General features: G+C 39.8%; 3 protein-coding genes and 1 long non-coding RNA gene across 17 annotated transcripts; 2 read left to right on the top strand and 2 right to left on the bottom strand.

The window, feature by feature from the left end:
* Positions 1-141: 141 nt before the first annotated feature.
* Positions 142-2,911, top strand: LOC18597454 (BRISC complex subunit Abro1-like protein). 12 transcript variants are annotated; one of them, XR_016026322.1, is made up of 4 exons: positions 142-1,196; positions 1,297-1,377; positions 2,545-2,635; positions 2,733-2,911. XR_016026322.1 is itself a non-coding variant. In XM_018121344.2 (3 exons), exons 1-2 carry the CDS (start codon positions 324-326, stop codon positions 1,342-1,344), a joined length of 921 nt encoding a protein of 306 aa, XP_017976833.1. In that variant the 5' UTR covers positions 142-323; the 3' UTR covers positions 1,345-1,377; positions 2,545-2,911. The 12 variants fall into 12 exon arrangements, 6 of the variants coding, with proteins under 6 accessions (XP_017976833.1, XP_017976832.1, XP_017976831.1 ...); XR_016026323.1 differs by having other exon boundaries at positions 143-1,196; positions 2,579-2,635; XR_016026321.1 differs by having other exon boundaries at positions 148-1,196; positions 2,575-2,635.
* A 705-nt stretch (positions 2,912-3,616) lies between these two features.
* LOC18597455 (uncharacterized) lies at positions 3,617-5,909 on the top strand. Its single transcript, XM_018121336.2, has 2 exons — positions 3,617-3,865; positions 3,958-5,909. The coding sequence occupies exons 1-2, from the start codon at positions 3,862-3,864 to the stop codon at positions 5,739-5,741; spliced, it is 1,788 nt and encodes a 595-aa protein (XP_017976825.2). The 5' UTR covers positions 3,617-3,861; the 3' UTR covers positions 5,742-5,909.
* Positions 5,910-6,049: 140 nt separating this feature from the next.
* Positions 6,050-12,357, bottom strand: LOC18597456 (MATE efflux family protein). Of its 3 annotated transcripts, none has more exons than XM_018121338.2 (13): positions 11,942-12,356; positions 11,721-11,842; positions 11,511-11,633; positions 11,256-11,398; positions 11,015-11,150; positions 10,346-10,442; positions 10,122-10,222; positions 9,404-9,567; positions 9,176-9,247; positions 8,962-9,078; positions 6,852-6,947; positions 6,621-6,742; positions 6,050-6,493 (listed from the first exon to the last, which is right to left on the bottom strand). In XM_018121338.2, the coding sequence occupies exons 1-13, from the start codon at positions 12,211-12,213 to the stop codon at positions 6,430-6,432; spliced, it is 1,629 nt and encodes a 542-aa protein (XP_017976827.2). In that variant the 5' UTR covers positions 12,214-12,356; the 3' UTR covers positions 6,050-6,429. The 3 variants fall into 3 exon arrangements, with proteins under 3 accessions (XP_017976827.2, XP_007026574.2, XP_088662534.1); XM_007026512.3 differs by having other exon boundaries at positions 11,496-11,633; XM_088806408.1 differs by having other exon boundaries at positions 10,122-10,442; positions 11,496-11,633; positions 11,942-12,357.
* A 721-nt stretch (positions 12,358-13,078) lies between these two features.
* LOC148762312 (uncharacterized) lies at positions 13,079-14,140 on the bottom strand. Its single transcript, XR_016026396.1, has 2 exons — positions 14,080-14,140; positions 13,079-13,516 (listed from the first exon to the last, which is right to left on the bottom strand). It is a non-coding gene; the product is annotated as an uncharacterized LOC148762312 (long non-coding RNA).
* Positions 14,141-18,637: the final 4,497 nt, after the last annotated feature.

Here is an 18,637-nt window from a genome sequence, read left to right on the forward strand (position 1 = left end):
GTCTTCTTGCTGTTTAGTGAATGTAATCGCGGAAGTCTTCCATTGAAGGTTTTCGAAGTGTTTATGCTGTAAACAGTGGGTGAATGTTTTGGTTGTAATGGACAGCAAAGGCCCAGGATACCAAAGTCAACGCACCACAAACGTAAAAAGCAGAACAGCTGTTACTGTTTTAGCGGAAAAGCCCAAGCCACGCAAGGCCCGATGAAAACTGTGCCGGTTTGCGTGTTCAGGGGAGAGAAGCGAAACGCTTTCTAGCTCTTTTATCCGCCCCGACGCCTCTTTCCCTGAGGGTTCTCTGTTTTCTCTGAGATTTTATCGACGTCATGGACGATCTGGTATTGCAGAAAATAGCAATATCAGGGCCCACGTTGGCCTCCATGATCCAGCGGCTCTCCTCGTCTCCGGCCGACGTGGACGGTCTCCTCTTCGGCCACGTCACTTACATCGCCCCTTCCACCCTCCCTGACGATTCCGCCCAAACTCCCCCCGATTCCCAGCTCGTCGCCACAATCTCCAGCTTCCTTTCCTTCCCTTCCCTCCTCTCCTTCTACGACTCGCTCGGCCGAGTGGACTCATCCCGTCTCACCCCTCACCTCGACCACAAATCAATCATCGGGTGGTTCTCCTCTCGTCGGAAAACCCCCCTCCGCCCTTCCGTGCGCGAATTTTCCGTCTCTCGTTCTCTCTCCTCAATCCCCAATCTATCCCTCCCGGTCCAAGACGCTAATTTCAATTCCCATTTCTCTCCTTCGATTTTCCTCCTCTTCACCACTCCTATACAAGACCAATTCGTCCAAACCAACCAATATCGGGCCTTCCAGTTCCAATCGGCGAAGCTCCGTTTCAATCCGGTATCGATCGATATAGTCAACATTGGGCCTGCTTTTAGAGGACATTACGGGTCGTTTAGCCCGAACTCTGCGCTGCCCTTTTTGAACTGCGAGTTAAGGAGCTTAACGGCGATGAATGAAGATAGAACTGAGGAGAAGTTAACTGGGATGAAACAAGCGGCTAAGGATCAATCGGAGTTGGATATGTGCACGGAGGGAATGCAAATTGGGAGACTGAGCCGGTTGATTGGACCGGAAGCCGTTAATTACACGGCGGGATTAGAGGATTTATATCAGAAAATGCTTTCCAAAATTGAAAGCTTGGCCAGGCTCGTTGAAACCAGCTCAGCTAAGGTTCTTGAACAGGTGAGCTTCTTGGTAGTGTTTTTCCATGCTGGGTGCGGTTGAAGTCGGTTTCTTTGTGCATTTCAGGACATGTTTTCTAAATCAATTGTTGACAGGAAAGCCACAACAGGAAGTTAAGGTACAAAGTTGCTCGGTCTACCGGAGTTGAATGATTGCTTCCTGTTGATCATCCTCATGCCAGGTAATTAGCTTTTCTGAGTTGACTTAATTTTCCCAGAAATCATCCTACTTTATATTGCATTTTGTTAGATAATCAACATTTTTACCATTATTGTTGCATCACTTCATTTGGCTTAACTAATTTAGTAGCAGAGTGTATTGGTTACTTTCAAGGTTGAACTTTTTGTGTTGTGTTTGAAATGAACTTGGCACTAAGGATAGCATAAAACATTTTTTTTCCTTGATCAAATTTTGATATATGGTGCTGCTACCTTCCATGAAGCTTGACCTTGTTGTAGCGAATTGCAATGGTTTCTAATTTTGATTCCTGCCTTTTTTGTGAATGCTGATTAATTTTGGTATTTTCTAAATAGAGAAACTTGTGCCTTCTATATTTGTTGGTCACATTGCTGTGAAAAATTGTGTTTATGACTTTATGAAACAAAAACTAATATATGTATGATGAAGATTCTTAATCTTTAGGTGTAACATACAAAATGGTGAGGTGAGTTGCCTTGCCTTCAGTTTAGTTTCCCACAAGTGAGGATAAAGCAGTGGTACAGGGAATAGTTTAGAGCTGCATAACATGTATTTTGATGGCTCTTTACCTGAAATCTGTTTGCAAATGCAGAGGGCACACAGAATGTTGTGTTGTTCTGAGGCATTATGGTCCACAGGCATGCAAGATTTTTCTATCTATGTCTCAGAAATGTTATTCTGTTTCCCCACAATGGATAAGCAAGATTGTGATGGCAAAAATAAAATGAAAAGCTTAATTCTTATCATGTTTTTGTTGCAATCTCGTTATGGGTTTTATGAACTTTTTTTTTTGAAAAATTTTAATCAAATACAAGGCTTTATGAGTATCAAAACTTGATATGTAGGATGTAATGACTAAGAGCCTTAATTACCTGTCGTCCTACTGATTTTTCTTCTGTGGATTCTGCCCCTTAGCAGTTTCACTCTGTAGTCAGGTTTAACTCATTAAGAAATTTGGAGAAACTTTGTCACTATTAGCTTGGTGTGTACAATCACTTTCTTGTTTATGCCAAAGTGGTTTTTGTCAATATTAGTGCATATTGATTCTTGATAAGTTGATTGGCTAGATTTCATTGGACAAAATCCAAATAAAAAAGAGCTGAGAACAATTTGACTCTCCATTATTGGTTTCCTTCTGTCTTCTGTTTAGCTTATTGGTTTTCCTGCTGACTCTTTGAAGACAGAAATTCCTGATCTTGGAGCTGGCATATGAAAGATTATAGACTTCGGTGCTTCATAAGGTTGGGTTTCTCTATTGACGATCAAGCACTGAGCATGAGTATGATCGATTTATTCAACAGGTGCCGCCAATACCTCATGAATTCAAAAATTTTTCAGGTGGTCATTCAACCAAAGGACAGTTTTGAAAAGCTCGGCGCTGGACTTTGTATACTACCTATGATGTTGTGCCTTGTACATTGCTCTCTTTCTTCTGCATCTGCTCTTTAAATTTCTTTCTGTACTCTGGGACTCATGGTTTGTGAATTATGATAAGAGAAAGTGAATTCATTTTAGAAGACTTGATGTATTCCGATCCTGTCTTGTTAGGCATTGTCTCCCTATAACTTTTATCCAGCTTCTGACCCCATTTGGCATATCTAACTATCCAATGGAACTGTCTAAAAAATTTTGTTATTCTATGTTTAAAACTGTCGAGTTCATTGACAGAGACTTGGAAATTGATCCTAAAATGGAAAATTGCAGTCAAATCAAGTGAGATGGATGGATTCCTGTGAATTGCACTGCATCCTTTTCTTTGATCAACCTTATCCTTTGCCAAGAGCTGTCTCTGTCAGTCTGTCGAAGATTCTAAGATAATAACTAGGAAAGTAGATGGAAGCCAAGTGCGGGTTCTTGTCCTAGGCAGAAGTTTCTCAAGTAGTCACGCCCGCCCACAGGGACAAAGAGGAAGCGAATAGTACTACAAAATACCACTTCCTTCACGAGAAAAAATATTATAATACTAATAGCAATGATAGACAAAGCAGCCGTAATATCTACGACCAAAAGTACTAAAGAAAAATGGTTTTTAATACAACTTCCAGGATCAGGATCTGGTCAACAGCGTTGAAAACAGAGCCCTGTAAGCGAAAGACAATTCTTCCACGCCAAGAAAACGATGGGATCTACGTTGGTCGGGGTTTAGCCACGAGTCATCGCTCCGCTTATGACCCATACAAAAGACGCCACGTACGTCCCGCTGCTTTCCACTTCATGAACAACCAAAAAGACAAAAGTTTCACCCGAATGCTTCCCAAAAAGACAAGTTTTTCTTCGTTCCCAAGGAATCCTCAGCTTCGTCCTGGCTGACCCTGACCTCATCCCAATCGAAAACAGGGTATAAACGTTGGCTATTTCTCATATCTTCCAGACGGAGTAGTCACACATATAAACACCCAAAACAAAAGAAAGTTGAAAGGAACAACTTGCAAAGCCACACACAGCCACAGGCCGTCTGAGATTGTTCATGAGTGAGTTCCTGTTCCAATTTTCTGCTCTTTAACTTTCTATTTACTTTGAGGTTCCTGTTTTGGTACTTGAATCTCCAGAAAAACTGAATCAGGTATGAGTTCCCCTATGATTAGAAACAGCGGCTCTTCGGTTATGGAGGATGGTGTTAGAGCTCGTAATAAGAAGCCCCGGAGGAGAAGAAATGGACGTGAATCAGTAGAGGACACGATTGAGAAGTGGAAGAAGTACAACAACGACCAACTTCAACTTGGTGAAGAAGTTGGGCTCAAAAAGGTTGCTAAGGTTCCGGCCAAGGGTTCCAAAAAGGGGTGTATGCAAGGTAAAGGAGGGCCAGAGAACTCCAGATGCAAGTATAGAGGAGTAAGACAAAGGATTTGGGGCAAGTGGGTGGCAGAAATTCGACAACCGATAAACGGGGTTCGTGTAGGAAATAAAGGGAACAACAGGCTTTGGCTTGGAACGTTCTCTAACGCCATTGAAGCAGCTCTTGCTTATGATAAGGCTGCAAAGGCTATGTATGGTCCATACGCTCGCCTCAATTTCCCTGATCATTCCGAGGAATCAGCCGTGCATAACTCAAATAATGAGTCAGCTTCATCAACTAATGAAACTTGTTCGACTGAGTCTACTTCAATATCAAATTCGTTTGCTGAAAAAGCTAAGGAATCAAGTGTACATTACTCGTCCCCTGTAGAAGAACCTGAACTTCATGTAGTTGAAGAATCAAAGGTCTGTTTAGTGGATAAACCGATGGAGAAACGTGATTGTTCTCAAGTTTATATAAATGAGGAAGCAGGATGTATAGCAGAGGACACTGCAACAGAAACTAGAGGTACGGAATACAATTCAAGAAACGACTGCAAACCTTATAAAGAGCAGGGAGTTGAAGTTGAGACGTTAAAGGAAGCCATGGATCATGAACTTACAGAACTTATGAGACTTCACAACGACACAAATGATTACCTGCACAATGAGCTCAAAGATGAGGGATGCCAATTGAATATCAATTTTCTGGATTCTGATGATTATAATTTGCAGACACCATTTAAGAAGAAAGAAATGGAATCAGAAGTAGAACTATCGCAAAACATGTTATCAAGTGCTTACAGTGGCTTCAATTTTAGACCGAATTACATGGACAATGAAGAACAAGATGCGGGTATTTCAATTATTGACTTGGAGCCTTCTAATGATGTTAAAGTTGAGACGCCCGTAACAAGGGAAAACTGGAAATGTGAACTTGCTGGGAGTATTGAATCCATTGATTATAATATTTTCTCTGGTAAAGATGATAACTTGCAGACTGAGCTTACTGGTGGTAACCTCAGCTTAGGTTTTTGTTATAAGCCTTCAAGTGAAATGAAAGCAGAAGCGCCTGTACTAATGGAAGAAGTGGAGGTTGAACCTGGGGGATTTACTGATTTTAATAGCTATAAAGGTTTTGGTAATACTTATGATCACATGCCTTATGAGCCCACAGATATGATCTGCGAGCGACAAATGAATGCTACTACACCTACTGATTTCAAAGCTCAGACGCCTATAAATTCTGGTGGCTTCAACAGCTTCAAGGATAAATTGGACTTTCTGCATAGTTGGCCAGCAGAAGCCATAACTGATGTGAAGCCTTTTGCCTTGATTAGAAACGACAACTGCGGATTGAGACCGAAGGAAAGTTACAATTCTGACCAATTTGAGTCCTCTTCTACCAGCTACCCTGAAAGAGGTGGGTTGCAGGACCCCATAGCAGAGGCACAGGGTGGCTTCAACCAATATGAGACAGGCTTTGGTGAAGATTACAAGTTGGAATTTTCGAGGCCTGATGTTGATTTGGACTTGGGTACTGATTTATGGTTTCCTGAGCATGGATTCTAGGAATTTTGGGGCTTACTTAGCCCATGAAGATTGTGATCCTCAGTAGCTGCCTTGGATTGCAATAAAATCAAACATCTCATACATACTACACTTTGTCTCTCTTAGCAAATTTTGTCAGAAGCAATGTTATACTCTTGTGATTATTTAAGTTCATTGTTGTTTGAACCATTGTCTTTGTTTCAAGTTTTGTCTTCTTCCCTATGAATGTTTTCTCACATAGTTGCTCAGCAAGTAAATTCTTTTCTCTTCTGTGTGAAGGGTCATTTTCTCAGTATCTCACGTCACACCACAATTTTCACAATAAAGTAAAAGAAATAGACATCACATTTTCTATTGATTGATGAAAAAACAGTAAAATGTGGAGCCACTGTCAAGGAAAATATGAATGAAATATACAATAAGCTGTAAACAAATTTACAATGCTGATTATGCCATTGAAAAAAGAGAAAATGCAGCTTCTAATGGGGTCAACCCTATCTTAAGTCTGGTCGAGCAGCTTCTAAAATCTACTCATGTTGAATCCAATTAGCCTCGCTAAAGTTAAGTGGTCTTTGAAGTTCGAATGCTGCGGCACTCTCTCATGAGTGATACTTTTGCCACCGCCACCACTTTCCCATGTCCACCCTGAAAGCGTTTAACATCTGAAACTGATAACAGCAAAGCTTTGGCCAGGCAACTTAAGGCATTCTTATCCATTTCTACTCTCCATATCAGAATAAATCATTTTCCATGGTCCCGTTTTTGTGCCCAACCTAACATTAAACAGTTCAGTCTGACAAGATATTTCAAATTATGATTTGAAAAGCTTTTCCAACATTCAATTACTGTGATAATGTAAGAAAAGGATATTGCCTCCCTAATAATCGGAAACCAAATTACCTCCAAATTCCAGCTACCACACGCAAAGCCATGAAGAGAAATAAGCCTGTCCAGACTCCAGCAAGACTGAACACAGGAGCAGCCACAAGTAGAAACGCTGATGAGATTAATCCGACTAGAACCTACCAATCACATATGGGAAGCTTAGGGAGGATAAAAACATATAGTTTGCCAACGATTAGTAGCAAATGCAACTTTGTCAAACATTAGTAAGAAAGGATGTTAAAGAACCATAGAGACGGCAGCATATTCATAGTCCGAAACTCCATAGTAGAGCCCATCAAGTACAAAAGCAATAGCATTCACTGGCTGAGAGCTGGCAACAAACTGCAAAATAGTATCAATGTCAGATATGTCTGACACTCAAGAGCCTCAATCACGACACATGATGCATATCCCAGGAAATCCAAAACATAAAGATGCTTTGTCCAATGTGATTACGCGATACATTTCATTCGGTATATGAGACCAAAAAGCAATGTAAAAGAAATGATGTCATGCTTATAAGAAACTGATCTATTAAGGACCAAATATGACAAGTCTGATCCCTTGAGCAGAAAGCTTGAAGATACTCTCGCTTAGAAAGGAGCAACTTCAGGCCAGTACACTGTCGGATTTTTCTGCAAGCTAAACTCAATGCGAAGAGGCAGCAGAGACAATATTTGGAAGAAAATATGGTCTAATCTTGCACCACACCGGATTGAAATGTTCTGCTGGCAGATTTTGCATGAGAAGGTGGCAGTCAAGTATGAACTTTTGAGAAGAGGGCTACACAATCAGGAAACAGCTGGCTGTGTCCTTTGAAAAAAAGACTTGGGGGAAGGTTAACCATTTGTTTCTTCACTGTGAGGTGGTGTGGCAAGTGTGGATGAGATGGAGTGCTGAATGGGGAGTTTGTTGGGTGGTTCCTGGCTGATTGAGAGAGTTTTTTGAAATCTGGAACAACACTGCTCTTAGGGAAGGTGAAGTTCAAGTGTGGGCAATGGTGTTTTATGCAATCTCTTGGTCAGTATGGCTCCAAAGGAATGAAGTTGTTTTTAGAGGAGTTAATTGGGATGCTAACCAGGTTTGGGAAAATAGCAAGTTGAGAGTTGCGGTGTGGGCCAAAGCCAAATGGCCTCATAAGAATGGTTCGACAATTGATACTTATCGGAACCCTTCACTTGGGGCAGCAATAACACAACTAAAACAAGGTAGAAAGGCAAATGGATGGGCTACACCAGCTCTGAGGGAAATGAAATTTAATGTTGATGAAGCCACAAAAGACAGCCCTGGAGAGTCCGGAATAGGGGGGGTGATGAGAGATGAACATGGACACATTAAAATCATGTTTTCCAAATCCATAGGGGTGGGGGATGCTAACTTGGCTGAAATTATAGCTATAAGGGAGGCGTTCATTCTCTTTATAGCTTCCAAATGGGGACAAACGAAGTCGTTGATTATTGAGAGGGACTCAAGCAATGCAGTCAAATGGGTGAATCAGCCGACCAAAGGGCCATGGAGATTACAGAAGTGGATCCTTCACGTTGAGAGATTGAAGAGAGAAGTGATAAGCTGGCAGATTAACCACACGTTTGGAGGGAATAATCAGTTGGCTGATAGACTGGCCAAAGCAGGAATTCAACGTGTACAGGATCTTATCAATGAGCTGGACTAGAGTGGGTGACAATGAGTATGCGAAAGTTTTGTTCAGATACTTTTTCATGATGCTGCAGTGGGTGGTTTTATCAGGTTGGAGATGCTTTTACTTGATTTTGTGTGTTTTTGGGATCTGTGGCTTTTTGGTTTTCACATCCTTATGTTGGGATGACTCTGCTAGGAAGACCCTTTGGTGGCTGAATGTGGTCTAGGTTTTGTAGAGATTGATGTTTTTGGACTTCCTTTATTGTTTTGAGTATGAATATGATGTGTACTGGACAGTCAGTTGCCTACTTTGTTCTTAGGCTTAGGAGGTTATGCTTGTATATTGAAAGAGTTCAGAGAGGGTTTTTTGTGTACATGGCTTTTGAGGGCTACCCGGGAGGTATAGGGAGGCCAGGATTCCCCTCCTTTTTGTATAGATTTTTGGGTACAGGGCATGTGGTGTTGATTCAGGGAGGTTACCTTCTAAGTGAAGAGTAACAGATTTGAACTGCTTGTTTTTTCCCAGAGATAAACCTGTTTGGTTTCCTCTGATCTGAATACATTATTAACTTTCAAAAAAAAAAAGGTACATAATAATTCTGAAAGTGGCTTCACACTCATTAATAACCAACAATCCAGAAGTTTTTAGAGCATTCTGATGGTTAATCAGAATCTATTCAAAAAGTATCACAAAAGTGTATATGAGGCAGTCACTTACCAGAGTACCTGACAAGGCAATTTGGAGAACTTCTGAATCTGTGCTAAATAAGCCAGAAAATGCTCCAAATCCAAGGAATAAGAAGACAGCCAACGAAAATCCTGTTCCTAAACCAATCTGCTTGACAATCAAGAGACGAGATAATAAAACTGGTTCAGTTACATAAAAAGTAAATAAAATTTAAAATAAAAATGTAGAAGTTGGTTTTATAAACCAGTAGAACACTGTAAATCACTCGGCGAGCTTGTTGATAATTTTCTTGGGAGTAATCAGTGGCAAGAAGAGCCTGTTACAGAAACAATATGATGAATGAAAAGTAGTTTCATAGAAATCCATTCAGCAAGTTCCATTTAATGCTACTTAACATGGATGCCAATTGCCACCAGTATCCTACATTTGGTTCTCCCGCTAAAGATAGTTAGAAACACACAGGACATGCTACCTGACCAGAAAGTGCTAAAGCATCAGTAAGCAAAGATACTGCCAACCAAACTTGTATGCAAATCTGATGACCAGCCATAGGAATAGGGCCCTGCCTAGCTGCCAGAGATGTTGCAAGGGTGAGAGTTCCAAGAGTGGCTATTGTCCTGACAATGAGAAGTCCACCTGCATATACCATAACCATTTCCATACTTAAAATTTGGCTGTTTCACACTGGAAGTATTTTACAGGATGTATGTTGTTAAAATTTGTTTTATGTAGCTTAATATAAGAAAAAGGTAGGCAGATAGTGAAAGTACGTAATATCAGCATAAAAATAACAACTAACGCTAGTCTTAATCTCAGGACATTATATGACTAAGATATTCTAACTTAAAATAGAATCATTATCAGTGTAAGAAAGGACTAGGTTTCACTATTATATCAGTGGAGCTGCAAAGTACTTGAGCTATTAATTTAAAACCTCCTAAATCTGATAAATTTGTACGACATGCATCAATGGTCCCAAAGTAGCTATCAGCTTTTTTTGCTGCAATTTTATTCCATACAATCTTGGCCAGTTGATCTATTGTTACAGTTCCAAAATAGAATTTCCTGTTATTTTTTGCAAGTTCAATATCTTCAAATGACTATTTACTTTAAAATTAACAGACTAAGAGAATCCTAGGACAAGTCAAAGGAAATTTAACATCGCTTAAATTAGCTGGCAAGAAATGTACCAGATTTTATATATAGGGCGACTTTTCTCCAATCAACACTAGGAGAGATCAGTACAACTTTCCCATTCAACTCCCAGAGAAGAATAATGGCTATCAAATATCTAGTTACAAATAAATGAAATGAATTTAGTAGAAGTAAAATATCAAAATAACTTCCAAAGTTGGCAGAAATATTATGAGCCAAGTACACTAGTATCATTAAGTTTACCACATTATTGACGTACTCAGAAGTCACAGTAGCAACTGCAGCACCACCAACGCCAAAACCAATGGGAAATATCAAAATTGCATCCAATATTGCATTCAGTAAGTTGCCTGCACCTGTTAATCCGAAGGAAAATTAGCTTTACTCAGTAACTACTATATGCATCAAGACAATAACTAACCTACTTGCATGACTAAATTAGAGTAATATTTGGATATGGAAAAATGCTATTTTATCCTTTGTTCTTAATTTTGCACTCAGTATTTCAAGAAGTTTGGTTCGTCTTGAACAAAATCAACCATAGTGGCAAACTGGCAATTATGTTTGTGAACTAATGAGTTACAAAATAATGAGAGAAGTTGAAATTGGATATGTTAAGAGGAAGAATGAAAAAGATAAAGATAAAAATGTAGCCTATCACTGCTCATCTTTACAAACTAACTTTTTGGAATCTTTCTCTATTATTGACTATTGGCTGGGAACTGGGTCTAGCAATTCTTAAACCACTGAAAGCTTTTCATTTCCTCATATGCTAATAAGTAATTGATTTCTGCAGAGAACATCTGGCTAGGTTTAGATTCCATAAAAGGCGCAGGATGTGTTTCAGTGTAACACACTGCAAATGAGCATCAAAGAGGCCCCCAGAGAGGATTTAATTTTAAAACAGAAGGCATGTTGCAATACTTGCCAATGGCGTACAAAGGTGTCTTGGTATCCTTAAATCCACGAAAAGTGCCTTGAGCAGCAAGTGCAATTACAATTGGCGGGGCACCAAAGGCCCTCCAGGAGAGAAACTGCTCAGCTGGTCCACGCATTGGTGAATCCTATGAAATAAGGAAAGAAAAAAAATGGAATAAGATATATAGAATTAGAGCATTAACATTTAAAAAAAAAAGATAATAAATCCATAATTAGCTAGCCTGACATACAACAGGTATACCCATGATATTCAATAAGAAACCCGAGCCAACTGAGAGTGCAACAGCTTCTGCAATGCCAAGGCCAGCAGCAAGTGCCAGGGAAGTGGATACTGAGGGAAGAACTTTCTTGCCTTGATGCTCAAATTCACCATCTTAATCATAACCAAAAGCCATCATTAACTAAAAGTTTCAACCAAAAAATATCATCATAGAATTGCACATGCTTATTAGCTTTTCGACTGAAATTACCATTACTGTTTTTACCAATCAATGCTTGCTCTTCAGCAACAAAGGACGTGGTGATATTAAGTAAAGGAACATTAAACAACTTTGACACGAGATTGAATATTGATACTGATACCCCAACCGCCGCCAATTCAACCGACCCTGCACCAGAAAATCCAATAAACTCATCAGCCGTTGTTTTTATTTTTAGGGGAAATTCCAAATTCATAGTTCAACAAAGGTAAATACCCAAATGGCCAACAAAGGCTGTATCGACAAGTGAAGCAATGGGGTCGGCAGCCAAAGCCAACGCAGCAGGTAATGCAATTGACAGAATCTCTAATCCAAGCTCATCTATCTTAAACCCATCTCTGCAAACACCACCCCAACCCCAAAAAAAAGGAGGCTCAAATATTTAAATTTCAGGAACACATCAAGCCTAACATATATTAGCTGTGACAAAACTGTACCTTAACCGGCGAAAGAGAAGCGAAAAAGTCGGGTCAGAGTCAGCAATACCAACAGGTTTGGAAGGGAGACGGGATCGAGATTTTTCAGGTTGAACATTTTGTTGTTGGGGTGAGGTTTTGAGCGAAGTGGTGGCGTTCTTGTGCTTTGAGGACTTAGGAAGAATTGGAGTACAGAGTGAGAAACTGCGGTTCCTGGAGAGTTTGTGAGGCTTGAGAAAAGGGTGTTTCGCCGCATTGAATTTAGAACGAAAGTGAGAGAGGGTGGCAGCCATTTTTGTCCAAGCTGCCTTCCTCTTTCCACTCCGAGAACCGAGCGAGAGCACTTTGAATCCTAGTGACGATGTCTAGGAGCCATATGTTTTCTCAGGTTTTTTGTTGCCTGGCGGTGGTGTCAACTGAATTTTAACGGCCACAGGGTTTGCCCTTTGCCATATTATCTTTAAGCGGGCATGTCTTTTTGACTTTTGGTTTACTTGCTTCGCTTTCTCGGCCTGGTTGCTCAGCCCATTTGCTATTGGGTTAGGATACAGGTTTACTGTTTACACGATCTGGGCCATTTGAATCTTTGCCTGTGCCTCTTATTTTTCCTTACCACAAGCTAAGAAGTGATGCAAGTTTTAAATTCATTTCCATGCCATGAATGAGGAAGCTAGAAGATTAAGGAGACAGCCCCCAGTTACCATTGGAGTAAGGAAAATAAAGAGGTGAGCAATGAACTATATTCGATTGATTGACACATGTCTTTCTTCTTTCGACAGGAACTTGGGGCAGAAAACCGGGGGTTTCAGGATTTCAGTATATGCTAGTGTTTTTTTTACCTTGTTGATAAAGTCCCAAGTCCAACTTACGACTTTCTTCTCTCTCTCAGGTTTCTGTCAGGGTAGCTAGCATTCATAACTGACATTCGATGAAATACCAAACAAAGGGAAATAAATATATATGATATGATTTTAGCCACACACCCTAGTTTCCAAAAGATAAAAGAAAGAAAGGAGCCTCAAGTCTGGGACAAATGTAGTCAGGTCATGCATCCTTGTCACATTGGTCAGTTCTTATCTGGGAAAAAGAGGCAAAAGTTTTGAAAGCCCACAAATTTTTTCCTCAGATGATAATAATAACAATAATAATAAAAGCTCAAAAATTCAAATGCCAGGGTTACTCTATTATTCCAGTTACACGGATGGACCATGGTGACAGATAGGCAAAACTCTGACTGCTTGCAACTATTGGTGCACATGGTTGTAAGCAATTCATGCACTATATGTTCACGTTTATTGAAAAGAAAAACAAAAACAAAAAGTGGACATGGCAACTTTTCACTTGACTTGCGCCCTATGCAACTGAGGATGTCTGCAATCCCTTGTATCAACAAGTTGAGGTTATTCATTATTCAATAGGACTTGGAATAGAAAAAATGGAAAAAATCCCTGAATCCCATATCATGCCAACCCCATTTGTTGGAGTAGAGCGAATGCTGGCTGCCTGGAGGAGAATGGCTGGCCGCTTGCATGGTAAGGCTAGCAAGAGGAGTTCCTGCAGAGGCACATGGCAAGCCTTGAATCTCATTCAATGCCACTGTTAGCAAAAGACAAAAGGGTTTTCATGATATTTTTAAGTGGATAATCAGTCTTGTTCAATACCTCATAACAGTGTTGAATTATGATATGATCAGAGTGTCTCGAAATACATTAGGGTAACAAGACTCGAATCTAACACAAATTATTGGAAAAAGACAAAAATATCAATCCAGAATGACACAGTTTGCATGTTACTGAGGTTAAGTCAAACTAGCGAACTTTTCTTTCAAACAAAAATTCTAAGAAAATACAAGCACTGAGTGACCCCCCCGCTGCCATGTTCAGGCATCAATATGCAAAGCGAGAGAGGCATCAGCTTCAGTTGTCCTTTAACAAGTATGAGGACCTTGTTTGTCACATTTTCCAATAATTGAAAAGAAGCCATGGCAATAGAGAAAACAAAGGGAAAAAAAATTCAGCACTAGTGTTTTTTTAGTGGTAGCAGAAAAGGAAGCGTGGAAATACAGTCACCTGGAAGTGGGATTAAAAATATCCGAAAGTTCGGAAAGAGTACAGATATTGCAAAAAATGAGGCAGATGAAGAAAGGGACCGTGGCTTACACGAAGTTGAGAAACAAGTCAAAGCCTCCCTCTCCAACTCCTCTTCTGCAAAGGATTAGGTCCTGCAACAACCCCCCCCCCCCCCCCCCCCCCCCCCCCTTTTTTTTTTTTCTTTTCCATTGCAATGAGGGTAAAGGAAAACTAGCGGCCAAAATCAGGTTCCATGGATGTTGCCAATTGCCATTGGAGATCCACGGAAAATCATCAGAAGCCACATATGTAATAGATGTTAGAATCAGATATATGTTATAAACAAACGACAATAACGAAAAAACCAACAAACAGAACAGGGCAAACCAAAACTGTTTTTCGTTTGTCTAACCAAGATGCTTACGGAACTAAACGAAAAATGAAATTAATCACTCATTCTCTTCAAGATCTTTCAGTGCTTCTTATTGTTTGAAGAGAAGAAACGGTAGTCGAGAAAGCTCAGACATTTTATAAAGAAAGAAACCAACAACCTTGATAAAATTTGCTACCAAGATTGGTAGAGCCTAGAGAGGTGAAGATGATGATGGAGGAGGAAATGCAGCAGCACTATGTACCCCACACGAATCTTTCTTCATTTCTCGGACTGAGAGACAGAGCAAGAGCAAGAAGAACCGATGAAACTCAGGATGGATAGCGCTAATGAGGATCAGATTATACAATCCATAAGATTCAAGATCATCAATGGCGCTATCCCTCCTGAGCTTAACAGGCTCTTCTATACTAAAAAACATATCTTCTGCTTTATGTCATAGCTTCAGAAACAAAAACAAGTTCCCGGAGCAAGGCCAAACAAACCAAGTAAAAAAAAAGAGGGTAAACCCCGGTTAATGGTCTGCTCAGGTAATGTTGGTGAGGGAGTTAAAAGAAGAGCGGCCTGTATTTATAGCAGCTGAGGGAGAGAACGTGGGGGGTGAGAAATGCAGACAAACGTCACCTCCTCCTGGAGCCATGAGAAAGCTTGACTAACTTAAAACTCTTTTATTTGACAATGTGGGGAGGGACGGATTTGATATGTATATTATTACTTTTCTTTGCCTCGTCTTTTTAATAACTCTGCCGACTACGGTACTAGAGGAAATTGTACATGAAAAATCCATCTTTTGGCTCACAAATGGGACCGTATTTTTGCCATAATTGTACATTAATTGCACTGTTTCTTTGCTTTTGTTTTTTATTTATTTCTCTTCTTCTTCTGCTGCTGCTGCTGAATTTTCAAAGGCTACCCAACACTTCTTTCTACCCTTCATGATTACTTCTCCTTTTCGGTTAATCTTCTGATTAATGATTATGATCTTACATAATGTAGTTTTAATCATCTTTTTTTTCCAACAGAAACTCTAGCCATGATGAAGGGTGTCTTCATCTTTGCTTGTTCTCAACTCTGCCCTGCTAAACCTAACAGGATTGGTTCAACAGCCCACCAGTACCTGCTTCCATTGGCTGTAAAAAAACTTGCCTACATGGAAAATCTTTCTCAACTTTGGTTCAATTCCAGCATTGAACACAATTTTCAGACTAATTTGCAGAACTTCTCGAGTACTTTGATCATTGCCATCTCCATTAATGGAAAAAGATGTGATTGTAATGCAATTTTACAATGTGGGCCTCTGTCTACACCACTTTAAAAAAATCTATTATCATTGAGAGACTGTTTCCTAATTGTTTGGTGTTGCAGAAAACAACTTTATTATATTTGGGAAGTTTCCTTCTCTATGATAATAACATTGACCCAACATGTTTTTTGCTTCGAGCATTCCCATAACCTCACCATTGTCAAATTTTTTGGTCACTCCTGTTCTGAGTAGATCATGACACATTCCTACTGTAAAAAAAGTCCAAGGGGTAACAAGAAAATGAAGAGAAACCCTTCACTGTTTTATGATGAATGTCGATGAATCAAGTCAAATCAATTTTGTTCTTCTACGTGTAAATGATTTTTCAAACTAATAATACGAAATTCTCAACCTCGATTTGATTGATTAGGGTATTGGGAGGAGTAGCATTATTTGCTCTTATTAATATTCATTTCGATTAATTCGATTTTTTGAATAAAAATAAAAAGTTATCATTACATTACGTGTTTAGATTTTGATGTAAAACATACAAAATAAAAATACGAGTGTATATACACTTGACATATGCAACATATACGAATTTGGCATTATCAATCATGACATTGCTTTTTTTTCATGCAAAACTTGTCAATGATGGCATTGAATTCGTTCTCACCAAACCTCCTTGTTATGGCAAGAGGTAATTTGCATTCAGCCAGCTGCTCTGAGTCCCCAGTGGCTCTCTCTCTTCGTGACATACCTGCCATCATCAAGCACTTCTCTTTCTTTTTTCTCATATTCTTGATAAAATAACACGTCAACATGCAGCATGTTTCTGATACAATTAGCAAACACAAAATCTGACAAATTTGCATGCTAAGGTCAGCTTTCATGCCTCAAACTGAAACAAAACTCTGTCGTACATCTTCACAAAAAGCTCTTCGAGGATGAAAATTACCACTAGTAAAACCAACAGAAGATTTTAGTAAATAGATTGCAGAGAGGGGAGCTTGCAGCAGGACATTTAAGCAGGCTGATTCGGGTGCGGTGGAGCTGGTAGAAGTGGCCAGGGAGTAATATTGGGGAAACACCAGGGTTGACATTGTAATACAACCATTTATGGGAAAATCCCAAATTCCAATTTTGAAGTCGTCAATGTACCAGAAAAATGAACACTCCACGGACTCGGAGGGACGCCTCGGAAATTGGACCGTTTCTATTTAATTTTGATTTCGACTTCTTAGGTACAATGCCCCCAGCCAAGTGAGAGCTGGGAAGGGTCCGGAACCAGACCCTCTTCGCGGTTACCAAGACACATTCTTTTGCAGCTAATTGAAGGAATCTCATGTTTTCTTTTTCATATATTTTTCCCTTCTACATACATCTTTCATCCTGTTATGCTACACTAATCTATGCTCAATGTATGATTCAGATTCACTGACGGAAGCTCATGAGGATGCCATTTTATGCTCATAAGAAAGGGTGCAAGGAGGGCGTTTTGGTCCAAGTACAATCCTTTCGAACCTAATGGTCATGTGCCATGGAAGCAAAAATCTAGCTTTTGGGGCTTGGAAAACTTTAATGACGCCACCTGCCATACTGCTACAGGTGCAGAAATGGTCGCTCGCTGCACCTTCTACTCACTGGTCATAGCACTAAACCTGCCAGGGGAGGGCGGAATCCCTGTCCACAGGATCAAACCCCGTGTTAACATCGGACGGCTTTCAAGAACCCATGCGCATTTTCTACAGTTTTGCCAGCCATTTTCCAAGCAAGAATGGGTGATTGGTTGGGTGGCGGAGGAAGTCAAACGAGTAAAGAGAAAGGCTCCCGCAAACTGGGTCTGACCTCATTTTTGTCGTGGTTAGGGACCGAGGTCGAGCCTCATTGTTCATCTTTCGAATTGTTCGAACATATCTAGTTACTATCGCTTTCCCATCCGAATAAACTTGACCATCTTTTTCTCTATGTCTTATATTTGCACATTGCTTAGCAAATCTAATCCAACTGGCAATCATATTTTTCTCTATGTCGCCTAATGTAGACTTTGCACACATGCACCGAAGGTGGGCGCGGAGGGGATCTTCCTTTACGCAACAAAGGCATGTAGCTTTGCTTTACACTTTTTCTTCAAGGAACATAATGCTTCGAATTTCTCATATTTTTGTTCTTAAAATTTTAAGACGAATATTATATGTTCGGATTGTTTTTTTTTAATCATCGTGCCAATTCTTTTCTTCACATGTAAATACACTATTAACAATTAACGTAACACGTGATAATTTATTACAAAAAAATTAACAAATGAAAATAATGTTCAGTTTGATGCTACATCGTAATTTTAAAACCAACATTTAATTTAGAATTAATTCTGTTTACACTTTTTAGTTTATTATTTGTTGGCCTTCTCGTTTTTAAAAAGAGTTTAATGGTAATTGGTCAAAGGGTGGGCTGAAAAAACGGGGTTTTGGTGCAGACGGCCGGGCCTGCCTTTGTGAAAGGATTGCGGTGATAGGTGGTAGTCACATCATGGCCTTTTGATTCGTTCTGAATCCGCCACGTGGGGACCAGACATCCAGAGATTAACACTCGGGGGCCCATCGTTTTGATTCGGGCCGCACCAGCATTTCCCAATTCCTGCCCCATTGGGCCATTCCCCATCCGTAACAAGTAAATAATAAGTATGCATTTATATTTACAAACGCAATATGTACAATATCATTTATTATTATTCTCATCTTCTCCATATATATATATATATATGTCTCTCTCTTCTAATACAAAATTTTTAATTTTAATATATTTTATATTACAATAAGACACTCATCTCCCTGAGTTAGACATCTCAACATATTTAATTACCAATTTTCACAAAAATGAACAATAGTTTCATAGGTCCTTGGGGAATGAGGCATAAATGTGATGGCAATGGGTGAAATGGGAAAGAAGGGCCCGCACCCGACATAATTTTTGGTGAATATATTTGGGGACCGGACTTTGTTGATGCGAGTAAT

This window comes from Theobroma cacao, chromosome 5 (assembly GCF_053813885.1).
Source record: "Theobroma cacao isolate CCN51 chromosome 5, ASM5381388v1, whole genome shotgun sequence".
NCBI classification, from domain to species: domain Eukaryota; kingdom Viridiplantae; phylum Streptophyta; class Magnoliopsida; order Malvales; family Malvaceae; genus Theobroma; species Theobroma cacao.